General features: G+C 39.3%; 1 protein-coding gene across 5 annotated transcripts in view; it reads left to right on the forward strand.

The window, feature by feature from the left end:
- The window catches only part of LOC136856914 (cadherin-23), a 194,863-nt gene extending 172,127 nt beyond the window's left edge, over positions 1-22,736 (forward strand). For all 5 annotated transcript variants that reach the window (XM_067135157.2, XM_067135158.2, XM_067135159.2 and 2 more), the window contains 2 exons: positions 11,637-11,774; positions 20,717-22,736. In XM_067135157.2, coding sequence (XP_066991258.2) covers positions 11,637-11,774; positions 20,717-21,059 — 481 coding nt within the window. In that variant the 3' untranslated portion in view covers positions 21,060-22,736. The remainder of the gene's footprint in view (positions 1-11,636; positions 11,775-20,716) is intronic.
- Positions 22,737-22,955: the final 219 nt, after the last annotated feature.

The following is a 22,955-nucleotide window of genomic DNA, read 5'->3' on the forward strand; positions in this document are numbered from 1 at the left end:
TAAGGCCTGATTTCTTAATCACAGAAGTGAGTGCTCGTGCTTCTTCAGTAGGATGAGGCCTGGCCGGCATTAGGAAGTCCACATTATCTGTGTCATCTGTCCATAGACTGAATGTACTCTTCTTGTTGTAATGTGTTATTTCCAGCTGTGGTATTTGTATTAATTACAGTTTCTATCATTGAAATAAAAGCAAAGCAAATTGATCTCCGTACAGGCCATGAAGGCCCTTGGAGGGGTGGAAGGTAAAGGCTTCCACTATCCACTATCCGTCACTTGATGGGGGTAGAGTGGTTAGCTCTACGCCCGGCCACCTTTACCCCCAGGAATTAACCTGGTACTCATTATTGGTGTAATCTGAGTGAACTTCAGGGCCACGGGTACCTCCGGAAGTGGAAATCTCGTTTCTTAAATGTTTAGACTTCCTGACGGGGATTCCACCCACGTCCTTCCGGGAGAACGGAGCACGCCTTTACCGCCTCGGCCAGGTAACCCCTCTATCATTGAAATACGATTGCCATGAATGATTCTGAGTTGTCGAGCTTATACCTAAACATTTCCTTGTACAAACCCTGTTTATTTACAGGGACCAACAATTTATTTTAAGGTGTCCATTGTACCATTAATCTGCAGTGATATTAACGTTCCATGATTATGTTTCTTAGGAATGTGTTTCAGAAGTACATTATGTTCATGATACGTTCTTTGAACGATCCTAAAACTATTATTTAAGTTATATATCTTCCTGCATAATATGTTGGAATACACGGGAAGCTATTAAAGCGAGCTAGGATGGATCCTCATTCTCACCGTCATTCTCACTGTCACGCCCACTGTCACGTTATTGCATTCTCATTGAAATCTCATTGAATTATTGCCGAGTTACCAAGAGGAGAAGGTGCAATCGTGTGTAAGACATACAAAATGACATTATTGAGATACATGCAAAATAGTGGAAAAATTGGGATATTGGAACAATGTGAGTGAAATTTGAGGCAAGTGTACATAAGTAATCAGAAGAGAGACGAAGTGTAAATTAATTTAAACATATTTTGTGATAATTCTGGACAGAGAAATTTTAGTTAATTCGAGTGAAATACGCAAACTTCCTCACATGGCACATGGTCTAATGAATCTTACGCTTATTTATGTGATCATGTGGGAGTAAAGCCGATTGAAACTTGATCACTTATATTTATGGAGCGAAGTGCCAAATTATACGTTTATTTTCCAAGAAATGTATTATTTGAGTGAAAAGTGCTCATATTTGACATCGGAGACTTCGACGGAACATTGGGCATTCCATCACCAGTGCTCGACGTGGATTTCCACACGAGGACCAACAATCAACCAACACCACACCTCTGCACCAATCTTATGCTTATTCTACTCAACCCTGAGGTTGGTAGATAACATGCATATCTTCCAAGCGTTTTCGTTCATTGGCCAGCTCTTCAAGAGGCAATAGATGTGCTTGCCATTAATTTAATTCCTTTTGTCCTCCTACTTTCCATTTTCTCTACAAGCAGCATGGTGTATATGTCAGAATGACGATGCAAGTGGTAAACGAACCTATTTTTCTTTTGTCCAAGCTTTCAACCAACGTACATGTCTCATTTGCTATTTTGAGAACGTTCTCGTATGTGACTCTATCAGTACAAGGTAATCTTAAAAGTCGACGCCAGCCCCACATTCCAAAGGCCTTGAGTTTCATCACTTCCATTTTTCACGGGGTCCATGTTTCTAAGCCATAGCTTACAACACTCCATACAAAGCCGATCGGGAGCAGTAAAATCATGGAGGAGGATCAGGAAGCCAACATCATGTCGTAAGTAAATCCTAAGACAGGCTACAACATGAGGTATGATCGGAAACAGGCGTAACCACATGGTGTGACTGATTCATGCTGTCTTTATGTCAAACTTACTTTATTATGTTGAAAAAATGAAAATCTACCACCTGTTTTCCAGTCAGTGACCGGGTCAGGGATGTAGTGAATGAATTATATATAGGCTATTATTACGATGGGGTCGCCACTCCCAAAGTGATATATTAATGCATGATAGATGCTACGAAATGAGAATGGAGAGTGTTGCTGGAATGAAAGATGACAGGGAAAACCGGAGTACCCGTAGAAAAACCTGTCCCGCCTCCGCTTTGTTCAGCACAAATCTCATATGGAATGACCGGGATTTGAACCACGGTTTCCAGCGGTGAGAGTCCGACGCGCTGCCGTCTGAGCCACGGAGTCTCACTTTATTATGTTACCTTACTAAAATTATATCGTAATTGTGATTTGGGAGTGTATTGGAAATTAATTTTAGATCATTCCGTGTGAAACAGAACTACGTATATGTTTGATGTTAAATGCTTTATAATTCATTTCTGAATCATCGTATTTGATCATTTATGGATTAATGAATGGCATGTCAGATCTACAACGAATAACACATTTGTATACACTTATATTTTGTTCTCAACTGGTGTAAATAGTAATAATTATTTGTAAAATTGTTATAATGTGTATTTATTAATAAGTATTTCATATTGGAACTCTAAGGATATTTTACTATGCTTATTTTGCATTAATTTTTATTAAATCGCCGTGTAATGTAATTCATGCGTCATGTTTATAACATATTATAACGTTTGGATGCATAATTAAAGCAATGTAGCGAGTGTACTTAATTGTAGTACCATACAAGTGTATTAATTACTCAGAGGATAAGTATTAAAATCACTATCTCACTAAGTAATATGTATTATCACAGAGTATGATTTTAGTAATCATGGAAGCGAATGCAATATCTTCGTTTTAGTGTTCTTCGGAAAAGCATATTCAGAGTTTGTTACAATGAAAGACTCGTTGTCTACTATTTGATAATATCAGGTTGTAATATGATACTTAGTTAACACGAAGTGAGAACCAGTGTAAGAATTACACTTGTTTACTATGCAAATCAGTTGGAAAATGTAATGTAGATATTTTATGCTAAGGTAATGGCTGGACCTTGTCAAGGTCAAAAACTTCATCAATTTTACCGTGAGTTTAGGAAGTCGCCACGTGCGGAAACCATTTTAAATCAGTATAAGTTAGAAGGAGAGAATTTTTTTATCCTTCGACTTGTTGAAATTCGAGCTATGTTTGTGAAGGCTTCGACATCAGCTAACTGCGTGCAGCGAGTAATTATGACGAATTTTTAATACGATGCGAAGTTATATTTACCCCAATCCCTCTTGTAAACCATTTTCAATGTTAATTACAATGTTAATAACCTCATATGCAATCCCTTTTACAATTCGTACTTACTTACTTGTGTAACTCGCCAAAGAAAAAAAATACAAAAGGAAAGGTATATTTCTCGTTACCAGACACTGCGTCTTGAAAAGCTGCAATTAGGAATATTTCGGTTTAATACAATAGAATGATGTTATCTGTAAGTAAATTATATCTTCTGGAATTGCAACAATTGTTTATTTTCCACATTTTAGGCTTTTTTGTTAATATAAGTGTGTGTGTATTTATTTTATATCTGTGACTTCATCTCTGTGAGTTTAACCACACTCGCACATCCCTTTAAGCCCGGAACGACCCCGTGAACTCATGCCCACCTAGTTCTAATCCGTTTTAGGGCACTGCGGGTTGTATAAAGTAAATGATAACGGGCTGATGGACCACTCTGTACATCAGATACATTACATCATTGCGACAATTGTATGTCAAAATAGTTAAGTGTATAACTAAGTAACTTAACAAGATGATGCATATTATACAGAAGGATATCGTTTCTCGTAGGTTGTATAACCTAGATACTAAAACATCTATAGGCTAGTGGTAATAGCACCGTTTAATAATAATAATGTTATCATGTTTACGTCCCACTAAATACTTTTGCGGCCTTTGGAGACGCCGAGGAGCTGAAATTTTGTCCCGCAGGAGTTCTTTTACGTGCCAGTAAATCTACCGACACGAGGTTATTCTAGTATGGTAGTGTTTATGGTTTCGAAAGGAGTTACCTCAAGTGAAAATTGATTGTATGAGTCAACTCTGTTCGAATAAACCAGATGTTCAGCATTTTAGCTATAGTCCATTCTTTATGTTTAATGTTTCTGGGGATAGAGCATTAAAATACTTGGTCCTAGACATGCTGCTTGGCTCTGTCCAAGAAGTGTGTTGCTACTTGGAATTGATAATACAGGTTTTATTTGTAGTTTAGTGCCATAGCATGTGGTTATCGTTTACAACTGAGGGACATGCTCTGGCTCCTTTATTCTGTCACAGGTCGTGAAGGTCGTCACCATTGTCGAGTAGTCCGACTCGTTGGCTGAATGGTCAGCGTACTGGCCTTCGGTTCTGAGGGTCCCGGGTTCAATTCCCGGCCGGGTCGGGGATTTTAACCTTCATTGGTTAATACCAATGGCCCTGGGCTGGGTGTTTGTGCTGTCCCCAACATCCCTGCAACTCACACACCACACATAACACTGTCCTCCACTACAACAACACGCAGTTACCTACACATTTCAGATGCCGCCCACTCTCATCGGAGTGTCTGCCTTACAAGGGCTGCACTCGGCTAGAAATAGCCACACGAAATTATTATTGTCGAGTATATTCCACTTCTAGAGATTGATCTTACAGTAAACTCCCATACTCACCCTGTACAGTGTCTTTCATGTGCAGTAGGTTACGTTTTGATCGGGTGCCATCGTGTTTATATTATTGTCCTGTAACATAAATATTATTGTGACAGAACAAGTTTGGTAGTTCTCTTCGTTATGCTCCGTTTTGGTTCAGTTCTGTGATTAATTTGTCATTTGACTGTATTGACTACTACTATGAAAACTACCTACTTGAACCTTTTTTGAACACAGTGCATACAATGGTATGTATAAAATGCTAAATGCCAGTTAGAAATGAGTTTTAATTCTATACCCACATTGTAATTAAGAATGCTAGGTGAGATTGTGATTGTAAATTATAGTTGTTTTGGAAAAGGGATTATTATATTTTACAGAGAAAAAAAATTTGCTCACTTCGAGCATTGATATAGGAGCTAGAAAGATGTTTTTAAAGACTTCCGTCTGGAGCGTGGCATTGTATGGAAGTGAAACATGGACTATAACTAGCTCAGAAAGAAAGAGAATAGAAGCTTTTGAAACGTGGTGTTACGGAAGAATACTGAAATTGAGATGAATAGATAGAATTACGAATGAAGTGATACTGAATAGAATTGGTGAGAGGAGATCGTTGTGGTAAAATTCGACAAGAAAAAGACGACACATCTTAAGATACCCGGAACTTGTTCATTTGGTTTTTGAGGGAAGTGATGGGGGTAAGAATGGTAGGGGTAGGCCAAGGTATGAATATGACAAGCAGATTAGAGCAGTTGTAGGATGAAGTAGTTGTATAGAAATGAAAATATTAGGACGGGATAAAGTTGCATGGAGAGCTGCATCAAACCAGTCTATGGACTGATGACTCAAACAAAAGCTTATTTTATAGTAACTGATTTCCTATTTATGAAACATTGACTGTATGTTTGGAAAAATGTGAGGAGCAGCTTCTAGCTTTAACAAACGAGTCTACCTTTATAATAAGATCTTCCGAAAAATGACACTCACAAATCCTAGACTTCCGCGTAAGCTGCATGTCTTTTCTTGGGATCGCTCTAGCCCACTGAGAGAAATGCTCCTCATCTTCAGGTTGTGAGAAGAAATGTTTACCTTCACCTAACCTGTAAGCAAATCGACACCCCGGCACAAAGCACGGCGACATTTTCACACTCACTATATTCCAAAATATAGTTATTATACTCAAAAACCCACTCCCGCTACAATTAAAAACGATCTCGCCCAGTATAAACAATGCCACCTGTTCATCCAAAGCAATCGTTGTGCTGCAGTGGCAAATCTCCGCACTGTAGCCACTAGTTTCTCCATTGCTGTAATGAAAAGCGAGTCTAAGGGCTTTCACTTCCTCTTTCTATTCGCTATGGTTACACTCAATAAGAATTTTTTTGTTTCATTTGTTATTATACTTAACAGCTGACTGAGATCGTCACTGACTTCTGACTAAGGCGACCAAGGTTCAAATCCCGACGGGATTTTTATGTACCAAATATTCAAATTCCACATATTACTTAAAATCCTGCAGTTATGGTCGCGGTATAAACAGTCGTGAAATACTGTAAGAATTATTGCATTCCCTGTATTTCATCTGGGTACCAAATCCTATTTCGTATACTTTCCGGAGATCCTAAGAGACTTATTTGACAAAATTGTTATGCACTGCTAACGTGAGGTATAAGGTAAGGGTATATTCTGCTCGAAGGAAGGTCCGAACCTCCGCAGAGGTGTGAGGTATATTTTGTGTTTGAAACACCTTCAATCACGTCTTCACATTCTCGAGCAATTTTTATATGAAATCATTGGTTTTCAAGGATTCAGAGTGGTTTCATTAACGTTTGCTTGAAGGTTGATGGCTATAAAATATAAACACTAAATAACCACAGACAGGCCTGCGTTTGTTATCATTTTTTGATCTAGGGAAAATATGCGGGTCGATAAGCCATTAGTGTCCAAAAATTCTTCAATATATATTCTCATTACTCTTTTTGCATTCTTTAATATCTTAAAATTATTTGTACTTTTCATTTTTCTGAATATTTGCTTTCTCCACCAAATTCCTGAAATTTTGCTTCTTCCATGTTGTTACTTTCCATGTTCACCAACAAACTTTCAACTGGTGGCAGATCAAAAGAAGACAGAGAACATCCATGCAGTTTAAGTGTTTCAGAGATCTTTTGAAGAGCCAGCTGATATGCAACGTCTTCAGGGTGAGAATGCAAGTAATCTTCAGATAAACAATCCTAGAAGAGGTGCCATAAATTCAAAGCATAACTCGGCATCTGAAAAACGCACATGTAAGCGAGGAACTGTCACAACTGAAATGGTATGCAAAATATACGATAATTCTTTGGAGTTTGAAATTCTAACTGGAATAAATATGGGACATGCGGTATTAACTAACTAACCCTATGGCACTACAACCCTGAAGGGCCTTGGCCTACCAAGCGACCGCTGCTCAGCCCGAAGGCCTGCAGATTACGGGGTGTCGTGTGGTCAGCAAGACGAATCCTCTCGGCCGTTATTCTTGGTATTCTAGACCGGACCTACGGTATTACTTCTCCGAATTGACCCGTCCCCATCGGATACTGTTCTACCGTTTTCTTTCAAACTGATACAGTTCCCTGTACGACTAGCCTTCTGCATGGCCATTAATAAAGCACAGGGACAAACTCTTGAAAAAGTGGGTATCTACTTACCCTTCCCGGCCAACTGTATGTTGCCCTATCTCGGACAAGATCGTTTGAAAATGTTAAATTCCAGATATGCCCGAGTGGTCTAAGCACAGCGAATATTGTATGGAAAGAAGTGTTGCAGTCCGCCTCTGTGGTGTAGTGGTTAGCGTGATTAGCTGCCACCCCCGGAGGCCCGGGTTCGATTCCCGGCTCTGCCACGAAATTTGAAAAGTGGTACGAGGGCTGGAACGGGGTCCACTCAGCCTCGGGAGGTCAACTGAGTAGAGGTGGGTTCGATTCCCACCTCAGCCATCCTGGAAGTGGTTTTCCGTGGTTTCCCACTTCTCCTCCAGGCGAATGCCGGGATGGTACCTAACTTAAGGTCACGGCCGCTTCCTTCCCTCTTCCTTGCCTATCCCTTCCAATCTTCCCATCCCTCCACAGGGCCCCTGTTCAGCATAGCAGGTGAGGCCGCCTGGGGGAGGTACTGGTCATACTCCCCAGTTGTATCCCCCGACCAAGAGTCTGAAGCTCCAGGACACTGCCCTTGAGGCGGTAGAGGTGGGATCCCTCGCTAAGTCCGAGGGAAAAACCGAACCTGGAGGGTAAACAGATGATGATGATGATGATGATGAAGTGTTGCAAACTACATGAATAAATAAATTATTATGTACTGGTACATATTTTCTTAAAACAATTGGAAAGGGCAGACAAAACAATATAACTATGACAGGGATATCAAGACGAGTTATCTGACCTGCTTATAAGGAATACTGCGAAGCAGCGCGGATCATCTAGTTACAACTACAACTACACTAACAGTTGACGGGTTTGTTGATTTAGTAGATGAAACTCACTACGACAAAAAGATAGTCCTTGCCAATTACGCACTTGTATTTATGTCTGTCCCTCTGTTGCACAGCTGGATCCAGCCTGTAGCAGTGTATGCTAGCAAGAATTCAACTCCTGGAGAGTTATTGTCAAAAATAATAATTCCGGTCATAACTAAATTGGAACAAGCTGGGGTGAAAGTAATTGGTGGGGCCGATGACCTAGTTGTTAGACCACTTCAAACAACAAACATCATAATCATCATCATCATCATCATCAAGTAATTGGTTTTACATGTGATGGAAGTCAGTGTATAAAAGGGCGTGGATGAATTTGGGAATTTGAGGTAAGCATGATAAAATAAAATGCTCCATTGAAAACCCGGCAGATCATCAAAGGCGAGTGCAGGCATTTTCTGATTCCGTGCATGTTTTGAAGTGCGTACGTTATTATTTCCACGATAACGTTCTTCTTCTGTATAAAGCCAAAGAGGTGAATTACAACTTTTATAGACAGTTATATCAAAATGGCACTTCTCCTGAGTTCGCTGGTCTTCGAAGTTGTCCTAAGATAACATCCTCTCAAACAGACCCAACCTCATTTCATAGGATGGGCGCTAGGTTAGGTTTTCCAGTATTCAGTAAAAGTGTAGCCGACGCAATTAAGCTGTTTAGCGAAAATAAGCTTAATTAATTCAGTGATAGTGAGCTCACAGACATTTTCACACGAGAAATCAATAATCTTGCAGATGCTCTTAACTCCACATTGCCCATAAAAGGGCTTTATAAAGGTTCCCCGTCACACAGAATGTTGCTTGAATTTTCCGAAAACATCACAACCCAGAAAGATACATTTGCATCTTCAAGAACTTTGGAATCATTAAGAGTAACCTTGAAAAGTATTCTGGAAATGGCGGACTACTTGTGGATTAGAGGATTTAGGTATTAGTATATTAACTGTTAATTGAATATAATATTTTAAGGGATAAGCTTTAGAATAGGGCTTATAATTATTATGGGAATTGTATGTCCTGACGGCAACATTTAATCTAGATTCTTTGGAGCGCCATTTCTGTATTTTGCGTTCTCTTAGTTGTGATGATCACCCTTCCACTGTGGACTTTTACATTTACACATGCTGCAGTCTGTGTATATACCTACCAAATTTCCACTTAAATTCGACCGCATATTGCGAGTCAGAATAGATTCTCCCCTCACTTCATTTGTTAGTCATATCCGTGCAATGGATAAAGAAATTGAACGTAAGAATAGGTCAAAATTAAAGAAAAATAGTACTGACGGACCGGGAAAATGAAATAACTCTTCCTTACGAGAGAAACCTCACAAAACATTCATTTGGCAGGGTACATAGTAAGTAAAAGAGACAAATATGTTGACTGCTTAGATTGTGTTATCACCCTTCGTAGTGAATAGTCACCTGAGCTTCCACTGGCAACATTTACCCTCATTAAAGATTATGGCACGAAGAAAGGTTTGCGATACTTGACGTATCCTTCACCGTGTATGTTTAGGTTGCTATTGCAAATAGAAGTGGTAGTCTCAGAAAAATTGCGATCAGAACAAAATTTATGGGGTAATATATTTTTTGCATGTTTGAACGGTATAGACTCTATAGTTGTCCGACCCACAGACTTCGGATGCAGCAGTTATCACAGATATAAACTTGTGAGAATATTAGTAATTCATTACATTAAGTGCCGATTCTTCTTCCGTACGAAGGACATAAGGGAATCAGCGAAATAGTCCCGGAAGTTCTCCAAGGTTTCGAACAACTAACGCTTTCGACGGTGAGTTAAAACTTTTTGTATATGTCTTAGACAATGTGAAATGCATAATAGTTTCAACTATATCCAAATACTTTGTAATTAATTTGAAAATTACTTATGTCTTCAAATCTTGTCAGAGGATAACATTAAGCCATTAAATTATTGTGTTTATCAGCTTCTTCTATTCAAATATTCCTGAACTGTACACACATAGTACATGAAAGGGTATAATACAAAGGTCATTCTGGGAACTGGAAGTATTAGAGAATTTATTTCGTGTACGTTTTGTATATTGCCGCGCCCGCTTATTGTATTAACGCGAGCGGCGTAGTTCATCCATAGCTACACTAGCGCAGTCTGCCGCCACCGCTTATTAACTACATGAGATCACTCATTTCCTCTTTCTGTACGCTATGTTGTACCTGTCTCGTATACTTCTATTATGGTTGCTTTTGTATCATATAGGGTAAACTGTAATTTCAGCTGCCAATTGACATTTTACTGTCCGGCTGCTTGGCTGAATTGTCAACGTCCTGGCCTTTTGTTCAGAAGGCAAGGCCGATGATTCTTGATAACTTGAATCCTATTGAGTGTGTGAAATGTACAATACAGAAGATATTTCATCCAATTCCAATTCTTGTGGCTCGCGAACTGTGAGTTTGCGTTCATCTTAATATATTTATCTTCACAAAACACACCACACTACAGCAATCACAGCAACAAGCAATTGTAAATGCATCCCTCAACGTAGTGTTGCGTCAGGAAGGGCATCTAGCCATATATTTGGACCAAATCGACACACCCATGACGACCTCTATAAATCGGGGAATAGGCCACGAAGAATTGGCATTTCAATGGTTATGAAGCGAACTATTGTTATCAATTGTAAAAACACGTAAGGAAAGGCAATATGCGTATTACTTCTCTCAGTTTAATAACTTTATATATGACACCGAGCAAACTGAATTCTCGTATACGACGTATAACTATGAGATTGGTGCGTTAGAACCCTAACCTTGATTATGGTTTGTATGGTTTCCCCTCTTTCACCCAATTTACCTTAACTAAGACTCGTAGCCCTTTCCTGTTTCAAAGTCCCTGAATACCTGTTTCAGTTAATGTGGCATCAAACTGCTTGCAGAGACATTCTTGTCAATAAGTAGCTAAAAAGGTAATCATTTTAATATTGTTGGAGGATATAATTTCAAATATCCCTATAAGGAAATTTGATGAATTTGATTTACTGAAACAATTTACACACTAGGTAATCATATTGACGGTTTTACAAGTTGTATGGACATTCTGTGTCGGGCTGAGAAGTCCAGCCGGTAGAGCGCTGGCCTTCGGAACTCTAGTTGACTGGTTCAATCTCGCTTCAGCCTTGTGGTATTTGAAGGTGCTAAAATATGCCAGCCCCGTACATTTACTGGAACGTAAGATAAATCCTGTGGGACACACTTCCAGCACCTTGGCATTTGCGAAAACCGTGAAAGTGGTTAGTGGGGTGTAAATCCAGTAACATTATTAAGGATATTATACATCATTTTATGACTTCGTTCTCAAACTATAGTATCCTACGACACCTGAAAGGTATAAAAATGTGCGGTACAGACACTTGTTAGGTTGTATTACAAAGAATGCATTCTAACATATGTAATGCATGTATTGCATGTGTACACTATTTGGAAATTGTATTCCTAACAAACCTTTTCTTTACGCAGGAACCTGAGTTCGGTAGTACCGACCATTCCGCCGCTGACTGAGGACATCTTGAAGAAGAAATATGATGCCGATGTTTCTCCTGTTGCACTTAATGGAAGTTTGACGGAGAGGCAATACGAGAATACATCAGATCATTAGTAAGTAGATCTACTGGACCTACTTCCTGTTTGTTTGTTTGTTTGTTTTTGTTTGTGTGTTTAATTTTGTTACTTTTTGCAGGACGTACTTGTTTGTTTTTGTTTGTTTGTTTGTTTTTGTTATTTTTCATAGGGCGTACGAAATTCAAAGGAAAATTGTTCTTCAGAATACCTAACTAATGTAAAGGCATGTCCTGACTGTAATGATTCTGGTCAACAGTCGATAGAGAATAACAGTGGAGCAAGTTACTGTCTTAACCATTCGCTCTGCTGTCAGTAGGTCATGCCCCCACCTGATGCAGCTAAACTTTATATTCTCTGTGCTTCTCGTTTGTACCATCCGAAATATTTAGGAAATTGTGAAAACGAGTTAGCCACTCAGATCTTTTTTTTTTTCAGATTCGACTGCCCCTCTTTGAAATGTTCATGTACAAACATACTCTAAATACATACATTACTTAGGCTCTTTGCATGAATGGTCAGCAGACATGTCAGAGGGCCCCAGGTTCAATTCCCGGCCTATTTGGGGATTTTAACTAAGTAGGTTCGATTCCTCTAGTTTGAGGACCGGTTGCTTGTATTCGTCTTAACACACGTCGCTTCACTTACATACAATATACCTCGCTAACAACCACCACGACACATGCAATAGTGAAAACAACCCTCTACATAGGGTTAGTGTCAGGACCGTGGAACAGGGCCAAATCCATAACACCTTCCTACCCCAATAAAATTGAGAAAAGGAAAGGATAATACGAAGAAGGTACATACCTTCTCAAAAGCTTTCAGAGTTTGTCAAAACTATTCTTCTTTTATCGATTTTGGCCAGCTGTGGACCACGCAAAATAACTCCTCATGATTCAAGTTTTCTTTGGCGCCAGTACTCCATCATCCTCCTGCTTGCTGCTTCTTTCCTTTCAGCCGTCAAATGTTGCTTCTTCTTGGTAGTGATGTAATATACTGTAATTTGAATTATTCGAAGTTCGTAGCAATACACTGTAAATTATAGAAGTCGAAGACAGAAGTTTGTCTTTAGAATATCTCTCATTTGGCTGTCGCTAGTTCGAATTCCGGTGACTTCGACTGGTATTTTTACTAGGACCACTGCGTGGTTAGTAGAAGGTTATCTGGTCTTGAACCCCCAGCCAAATCCTAAACTGAGACTAGGTGACCCGCCGGTCTTGCATAAACGTGTGAAGGAGACGTTTAAAGCAAGTTTAATATTGGTTACACAGCTCTAGTGGGCACATTCTCTCTTTGCTTCCTAATTGTTCGTGTATGCTGTTGGTATTTTTTCCTACACAGATCTCAAGAAACTATAGTTTTAAAATTCCTATAGTGTAATAATGAAGAAATTTATCTAAAGCCAAGATACAAGTTTGTTCTTTAGAATGTATCTAGATTGACTGAAGTACATGCAAGCACAGAAATGGTGACCCGACGTAAACAATCAACACTGCCCCACTCCAGTACTGAAAGGTGGCGAGGGAGTGAAGGGGTAGTGTCGAAGGCCACTCCAGTACCGAGAAAGAGGGGAGGGAGTGAACAGGTAGTGCTGAAGGCAGGGTGTGTGTATTGCTATACATCCACCACTGTGCCCATTTCTATCACAACAGTCTTGTAGCGGGCTGTCTACCTGCAGCAATGTGATAAGCGTGGAGGTGGGGGTATACCATGCTTTGTTTATACCGGGACACAATTTCTGTGCTCGCATGTACCAAAAGCTGAAGAGACCGGTCATATGGCGCGGTAAAATGTCATCCTTCGACTGGCTTAACTGCGGCCGTCCTGGGCGACCATTCATTCGCAGCAGTTACGCATGAAATTTAGACTAGTGAGGCTTATCAGTAAGAATTATTAATCTTATCGAGGAGCTTTGATAAGCAGTATCTTTGCATTATACCATGAACAGTGCTGGCTCCTCGCCATCTGACTGAGAAGGCTGTAAGTCAGGATACGAGGGAATGGTGGAGAAACTAAATGCATCCACTGGTGTTTCGTTTCCTCAATGCATATCAATAGAACGTCAATGTACGTCTTCAGTGCTGTGGAATTGTAAACTCCTGCCATGAGCTCTCCCTGCCCCATTAGCACAGGCCATCGCTGAGTATGAACCAACATGAGTCTACCAATGAGGATTTAAGTTTGTTACATCATCGACTTGGACTCATATTCGTTCCTTTTAACACTTTCCCGTCATCGTTCAAGAAACAGAGTTTGTCCCCTTGCACATTGACTGCTCAATAATAATCAACACAGATCACCATAGGGTCCCTTAATTTTAAATAAATATAATGATACATCATTGAGTTCTATTCTCAGGTTGTGTGCACAAACTGGAAATTTTGTCTTTTGTAGTTGGGCCTTACAGTACCAAATACCCCCCAAATCCCATGACACTACAGCCCGTGAAGTGCCTTGGCCTACCAAGCGACCGCTGCTCATCCCGTAGGCCTGCAGATTACGAAATGTCGTGTGATCAGCACGACGAATCCTCTCGGCCGTTATCCTTGGCTTTCTAGACCGGGGCCGCTAACTCTCCATCAGATAGCTCCTCAATTCTAATCACGTAGGCTGAGTGGACCTTGAACCAGCCCTCAGGTCCAGGTAAAAATCCCTGACCTGGCCGGGAATCGAACCCGGTGCCTCCGGGTAAGAGGCAGGCACACTATCCCTACACCATGGGGCCGGCTTTCAAATACCCCCAGAAAACGATTAAATAGATAGCAGCAAACACTGACTTATAACATTTTCTGTATTGGTTATGTATTTCCATTACTTCAATCAAATAACAATTTCAGCCCTCTAATCAAATAAATAATCCTTCTCAGAAATACACAACTTTATGGCAACTTCCTCCTTCGTTACATTAATTTACTTTAAAATTAAAAATAATAGGCCTAAATTTACAATCTTTCTGATCGCCCTACATCGCCACTGGCTGCCACAGCGTAAACCAAGTTAGCGGGCCTCATATGCCGCGTCTTCCTGTTCCGTATCTCTCTCCCTGGTCTAATGTTCCACCTTGAGGTCCAGGATGTACCAAGACCAACTCCAATACTCAGAATACAATGCAAAAGAAAATATGGCTGCCGTACCGGTCCAAAGTTGACATGGCTACGAATAATCTAATGATAGTCGTAACAAATTTGTAGTATGAAAATGTTTATCCATGGATATCAAACACGCAATATCTGAAACATAAAATAACAGTAGTAATTTAAATTGCGCTTTATCTATGAGAGTATGTCACATAGAGCGGACTTTGAAAGCTTTACAACAAACAGTAAGTTATAAGTACGACTTCATTTAAATGTAAACACACATTCAAGAAAATTACAGGCTAGGCTAAGCAACATAACACCAACAAAAAATCAGTTTTCCTTCTCTTAACACTAGCAAAACATACCTATTAGGTCATTATTCACCCTTCACCAAAATATTGCAGTGGAATAAAACTAGTAGTGCACACATCTAACATACAAATTAGGCCTACAGACTAAGCAACATAACACCAAGCACAGAAAAAAAATGAGTTTTCCTCGTAACTTATGAACACTAACACAACATACCCATTAGCTCGTTATTCACCCTTCACCAAAATATTGCAGTCGAACAAAATTAGTAGTGCACACATCTAACATACAAATTAGGCCTACAGACTAAGCAACATAACACCAAGCACAGAAAAAAATGAGTTTTCCTCGTAACTTATGAACACTAACACAACATACCCATTAGCTCGTTATTCACCTTTAGAAAAAATATTGCAGTCGAACAAATCTAGAACTGTGCATATCCAACAAGCAATTTTAAAGAAACTTTCTACACCATAAAATAAACATTAGTTAATGACTCAAAATTAATTAATTTATTTAAAGGTACTTGCTGCTGAGTTTCAATTCCTTCCTAATGTGCCGTTTCTGCCTAAGAGTTGTTTCATCAGTCTTTTTCTTGGCGCATTGCTTTTCAAGTTTCTTGGCAATTTCATGGGAGATTTTCGTTTCATTTAAGACCTCTGTGTAATTGTTAAAACAAATATTGGTCATAATTTTCACACACTTCTTCATAATTCTGGTCAAAAAAACACCACACTCGCATTTTATCAACACTAATTTCAAAGGCTTCAACTCCTAAAGCAAGTATTGCATCCCTTTGGTTTTCTAATTTTGAAAATTCTGCTTCACAAGCACTACTTATGAGGACCTGAAGGAGCATGAATATTTTACAACACAAAGAAATCATGATCGGTGATGGGCACTTCAAGCCACCTCTGTTTAACTGCCTAAAATTTGAGAGCATTTAGTCAACAACAGAAGGCATCACCATTTCTTCTTCGGACTGTAGCATCTCAACACAATCAGCACAGTTGTTATACTTCATAAGCTTCTCAATAACCAATGTTAATCTAAAATATGTACATTACATTGTAAAACGACACTAATAATATTAACAATAACACACGAACACAAAGATAAACAAACACATAACCTATACGTGACCACGTGGAAACGGGAGATAACCTATACTTAGTATATTAAACTTCCATAGAAATAAGAACCGGGCGACTCCTATACTTCCTTGTCACTATTTAATCTATTAAACGCAGCCACAAAAGCAGACCCGAAATACTTCAGTCGCAAAGATTACTTTAAACTGGCATTCACGATCACACTGAATTCATTTATGTCCCGCGCTCACCGCCATCTTGCCAATAATCGAAACCTGCCTTGAGGTCTGAGTATTGGAGTTGGTCTTGGATGTACGTAGGTGCCTCTCAATAGGTACTTGTCCTAGGCAACCAACCTTCCATACATTGTTACTTAGCTACTGCCCTCCTTGAACTTCAAGTGCTGCTGGGACAGGCAGTCACCTCGCCTTTTACCGGCGGGATGACTTACCCATCATAAGTGAATATTCGTAGGTGTGAGCTGTGTGGCCCGCTTACTCAGATATCATCGTAATTATAGAATTTCTATTCCTTGGTGTTTTGTAACACTCCTGCCTGTAAGCGCTGAATAGACATTTTATAATTATGATGATATCTGAGTAAGCGGGGCATACATCTCACAAATACGAATATTCACTTATGATGAGCAATTCATCCCACCCGTCAAAGACGAGCTGACTGCCAGCCCTAGCAGCACTTGAAGTCCAAGCAGGGCAGTAGCTAAATAACCATGTTAGTAATGGATACTGAATGATCTCTAGTAAGCTATGAAGGATCCTTTCTCGGTCTTGTGTGGCCATGTCTATCTTTATCTGGTTCACTTTCCGGACGAACTGCTTGCCCTCTGTTACTTATGTGTACTCGTTGACAACAGTGAATAGGTCGTTAGTAGGGCTCAGATGTTTAGGAAAAGTCATATTTTCTTCTTTGTCTCTATTTTCTTGCCTGATTGGATTTTGGTGCAATTCAGGTGAAAATCATCACAATTAAGTGATTTTTATTTGTCATATACATGCATATTTTGGCTATTTTTTGTTATAAGGTCATATTTTGACCCATTTCCGTAGAAACGTCATATTTCTGTCATATTTCGGCGGTCTGTCGACAGATGCAGCTGTGCAAAATCATCTTCAACTTATCGAATGTGAACTAGTGTTTACAATACTGCTTCTCGGCATCACATCTGCAGTTAATACAAGTGGAATACCGTTTGTATAGAATGAAGGCCATAGACTTCACTGCTCCTTTTACATGATTTAAATTTGCACCAATAATCTTGTGACATAGAAAGGAGCTTCTCTTCTTACAAGAATGTGTTAAGTGATAATCGGAGGTCTTTCGCGCCTGATGATTTGAAGATGAATCTTTTCATACACTTCAGTTCCACCCGCGGAGAAGAATGAAAAAGGTATGTTAGTTTGCACTATAGGCCCTGCCGCCTTACCATAATTTATTGAAAGAAATCTACTTAATTATTTTCGTGGTACTCAATTTAAACTGTAACGCATTTAGTAACATTAATGAAATCTGGGCTTGAACGTTCCACAATATTTAAAAAATAGATTGATTTATAGTTTTCTCGTATTTCAAACCACCACTACAGGGTGCAAACCTGTTTTGACTTTTAAAATGTTATGTGATCTGATAATCTTAGTACCGGTACTTTATAGCTATGTTATCACGAATGTTCGGTAAGTGAACCAAGGACAACAGACTGTGAATAACTGCTAAACATGTATATTCAGAAAATTAGTCTAATATGAAAGTAAGAATAAATAATTAAGTTAACAAATATGTATCAAAAGAATTGCCCTTTCGATTTATAATTGATTAAAAAATGTCCATATCTTGATTAATAATTTTCCGGTCATATTTTGTAATTTTTACGTCATATTTATCTACTTTTTAGGTCATATTTCGTCACGTTTGAGGTCATATTTAATCACTTTTTAGGTCATATTTGCTTGCTTATTTGGGCTATTTTTAGGTCTCAAACATCCGAGCCCTAGTCATTAGGCTTATGTATTGTTTCCATCAGGACCTGTTTTCTTTCCTATTTTATTTCTTCCTGATTTTCGTGTGGCCATTTACAATTTTAGTAAACACTTTTGTTTTCTACTCAGCGTTATTATTTTAGGAGTAGGAGGGGTATCATTTTTAATTTTATCCTTTTGATTTAATAGACTCGAGTTCAGTTCATGACTTCCTCTCTGATCATTTTCGACCCGGCCCACGCGAGCATGATAGGTATTTATTTATCGCCCCGTTACCTCTGGTTGATTTGAGCTTCCACTGACTTTTTTGTTTTTCATTTTTCGTTATCTTCCTTCCCGTGTATGTGTTTTGTTTTCCGGCTATTTATTCCTCGGTGCTCATCGTACCCAGACCTGCCGTGGGCATGCGAGAAGAAGAACATGGGGCTGGTCTAACACAACAGCATATCGTTTTCATCGTAGGAAACTACTGGAAGGCAAGGGGTGCAGTCCTCAACAGGACTTCTAAAGCCACCCCTCCCACCATGCCTTAGAGTCCTGGCTGTATTTTTCAGGGTTGGATTAGGTGACTCATGCATGGAATTTTCCCCGTTTCAGAAACACATTATTACAGACAAAACAACAAACTTTACCCTACACAATGCAATACTGTTAGATCATTTTTACTGAAAGGATTTAAGAGAGATTGGTTATTTAAAACTAATATTGCTTGACATAGAAACAATTAATTGAATTAAAGACAAGCCGGTCCCGCCTCTGTGGTGTAGTGGTTAGTCGGATTAGCTGCCAACCCCGGAGGCCCAGGTTCGATTCCCGGCTCTGCCACGAAATTTGAAAATGTTACGAGGGCTGGAACGGGGTCCACTCAGCCTCGGGAGGTCAACGAAGTAGAGGTGGGTTCGATTCCCACATCAGCCATCCTGGAAGTGGTTTTCCGTGGTTCCTCCTTATCCTCCAGGCGAATGCCGGGATGGTACCTAACTTAAGGCCACGGCCACTTCCTTCCCACTTCCTTGTCTATCCCTTCCAATCTTCCCATCCCCCCACAAGGCCCCTGTTCAGCATAGCAGGTGAGACCGCCTGGGCGAGGTACTGGTCATCCTCCCCAGTTGTATCACCCGACCCAGAATCTGAAACTCCGGGACACTGCCCTTGAGGCGGTAGAGGTGGGACCTCTCGCTGAGTCCGAGGAAAAAACCGACCCTGGAGGGTAACCTGATTAAGAAGGAGAAGAAGAAGAAGAAAGACAAGTTGGGAAAAGAACACACCATCACCAACTCTCCACACATCAATTTTCCACTCTTTAGTTCCTTTTTTTTTTTTTTTGCCACAGCCCGCTAGATTCGCTTGAGTTTCCGAGAAACGCGGAAATGAATACAACAGCGAATGTTCGAACGTAGGGTGACGTGCCGCAGTTTCAGCGCGTTCGTGAGCTGAGAAGAACTTTTGTATTGCACCTCACATGCTGACTACCTGAAAATCAAATTAAAATCACAGTTGAAGATTTTTGTACTTTGTTTATTTAATTAAGATGATTTTATTTGTTTTAGTTGACATTTTATATTCAGTAAACTCCCCCTTTAATTGACGAATTTTTTTGTAAGTATAGGCATTTATGTGTATATTTTCTATATACAGACGTATGTCATAATTTCTATGAACTAATAATAATGAATGACACGAATGTATTATTTGGGAGGATTCAGATTTATCATTAAAAATAATATAAACACGTAATCTTGAAATTTATTTTTACTTCTACAATTTTTTATAATTAGATTATCTAGAGTCACATTTTTAAAAGAAGCGTTGCTCCATGCTCCTCAACGGACTTTTGAAATGACGTACTTTCTCGGAATTATTTTATTCACTGCCAACTAATACTTATTTCATCTTTGTGATGTTTTCCACTCACTGCTAATAAACGTTTTCTTTAAGGAACTTCTAGTATCTAGTAAATATTCAATATAAATTGCAATCATCGCACATATTATCGACACAGAGTCACTTGCAGTTGTTTCGCTGCGTCACCCTGTGGTCTCAACTTGCGCCCGCCCTAAGAGTGTGAGAGAGCTTAGTAAGGAGAGTGGTATTGGATCTGGAACAGGGAGGAGGCTAATTTGAACATAATCTTTCCCTACGTATACGCCTTCCGGATGGGGCAACCCAACATACTGCGGAGTATATATCTTAAGCACTCGGTAAACGACAATAAGCCTATTCAATGAACAATTCATGTGTGCAGCCAGCAGCCTGAGTGGCTCAAATAGCATAACGCTGTCTTTCTGAGCGAAATTTCTACATGCATTAATTCTCGCATCAATAGCTCCCTTATTTTGACAAAAGTTGACAACCGTAGGAAAACCACGCTCTACAATTCTACCTATGTATACCAGGCGCTTCATTAATGTTCTTCGTGAGTCTATGTGATGCAGTGATGTTCTTGTAATTTTCTTCACATAAATTCACATATCTCCGTTTTTTCTTTATGTTCTCAGTGAGACAACGGACTGGGCCACATCGCATGAGACCTTACCACGGCAGCCAGAAACTCCAGAATGGGGCTCTTTGGAAGTGTCTCTACCTCGACAGACGGAGACGCAGTCAGCTGTCCAGACGCCAGCCGACTATCTGCTCGCACCACCCGAAATCCCACCGGCTAGGAAACGTTCACTCACACTGTACGGAGACGAGGATTTGGACGAGAGCGGTGAGCGTCGCGACGATTCTAGTAACGACTACGATGTGCCGGACGAGAACGCAGTGGAGAAGGCTAATAGGAGGAAGTCTGTTGTCACTTTCAACGAAAACGTGGATACCATAGAGATTGAGAGACTCTAAGGTCTGTCTCTCATTTACCCGCAATAAAGACTGAAGTACAGTTGGTTTAATAATGATCTTCAAATGGTGGAGTCTCACACTGATGTATGAAACATTATTTTTATGGGGATAGGAAGGAATGATTGAAAAGACTGTCGTTGTTAAGAAAAGGGAACATTTAAACACTTTACTTGGAATCGTGTACTGAACGAAAAGTGACTGTGGACTTTCTCTGAATACCGCTCAAATATAAAATTTTATTGAATTCCTTATTCTGTATATAATAATTTGCTTGAGTGAGAACATGAAGTTTACAGGGCTGTAACTACAGTATCTCAAGGATCACTTTTAACTTCACGATCAAGAGGTTTTTAAGGTACAACCTTATAGTCGGTAACAAATGGTCCACTATGGTTTTTTTTTAAATAATGGGAGGGAGTGTTTGCCGAATGGCGTTGTCACAGACTTCTCACCAAAGCTGCCATGGTTCGAATCCCGGTTAATGCATATGATATTTTTGAAATGTGTATTCACGAACGTGTGGTTCACATTCCACGTCAAACTGGAGGTTCTATGGCTATGTTAACAATGTCAACAGCCACATAAAACTATAAGCTTGCTTTTCTAAGATCTTCAGAAAATCCCTCGTTCTAGAGAGCATTAAATATCAGTAAACTTCCTTTATATCACCCCACATGATGCGGATGACTACAGTGATCCATTCCCATCTCGACTAACAATTTACTGCCGGAATTTCCTCGAACCAAGTCATTAAATCTTGAGTAGGAGCTGTAATATTTGTGTAAATGTAGGAGTGATTGATTATTATTTTCAGTCCTCCCTGTCGAGTTAAAACGAATAAAGGCTTCATTTCAAGACTAAAAATGTACCGCAAGCAAAGAAACAAATTTTATATCATATAAGGTAAAAGGTGCACTATTAGCGGAATATGCACGCGTGCAAAACAGGACACCTAAATAGGCAACAAGACAAAACGACACATTGTACTAGATTATGTAATAAATGGGGGCGCATTATCAGCTCTTACTGTGTATGTCATTATCAAGTCACTGCAACTTTGTTTCCATTAAAGTATCAATCAATAATTATAGAACACTTTGATATTCAGAATAATTTATTCCGGTATAAGGAAATTTCAGAAGACGTTACATAAACTATTTAGCTTAAATGAGGTGAGGCTTCCTAATAGAACTGTATATTTTTCTTCATCCATCATACCTTCATTACTAACGCATTTAAACTCAGTATTTCCCCTTCATTTTTGTCTCGGATATTAGTGAGTCAACTGCATCAACATAAAAGGGTAATATATTGGACTTGAAATTTACCATTACTTTACGCATTATTTAGAAAGAAAAGCAGCTAAGGACTTGTGAATTAGGTCCTAACACTTTTCAGTAACTTGTGGATTATGAAACTTAGATTGAAGAAGAGACCTCAATATTTTCTTTTGGATATTTATTTATAGTCTTCCCTGAAACCTAAATTTCAATAGATGCTGAAGTATAAAATATAATGAGGCAATTCAATAACTTCTCATTTGCCCGTTCTAACAACAGGTTACTTTAAAATGTCAGTGAATTTTAACATTTAGGGATTTTATGTTTTACTGGTACTTTGAATAGAATACTGGAGAAATACTATTCTATATAAATAAAGTTGTAAGGATCGGCTGTCTGTAATTTCTTTTGTTTTGCAAATTTTTCAGATATGCATCTATTTTAGGTCGATTTAAGACCGAATCATTGTTTTTATTTTTCATGCCTGTCTGTTTGTTCCACCATCACGGCGAAAAAACTGGATAGATCTCGACCAAACTTCATATTTAGAATATACTCATCCCAGGTAAGGTTTTGATTTGCATATAATTTAAAGCTCTCTGAATATACGGGAGTT

This window comes from Anabrus simplex, chromosome 1, assembly GCF_040414725.1.
Source record: "Anabrus simplex isolate iqAnaSimp1 chromosome 1, ASM4041472v1, whole genome shotgun sequence".
In the NCBI taxonomy this organism is placed as follows: domain Eukaryota; kingdom Metazoa; phylum Arthropoda; class Insecta; order Orthoptera; family Tettigoniidae; genus Anabrus; species Anabrus simplex.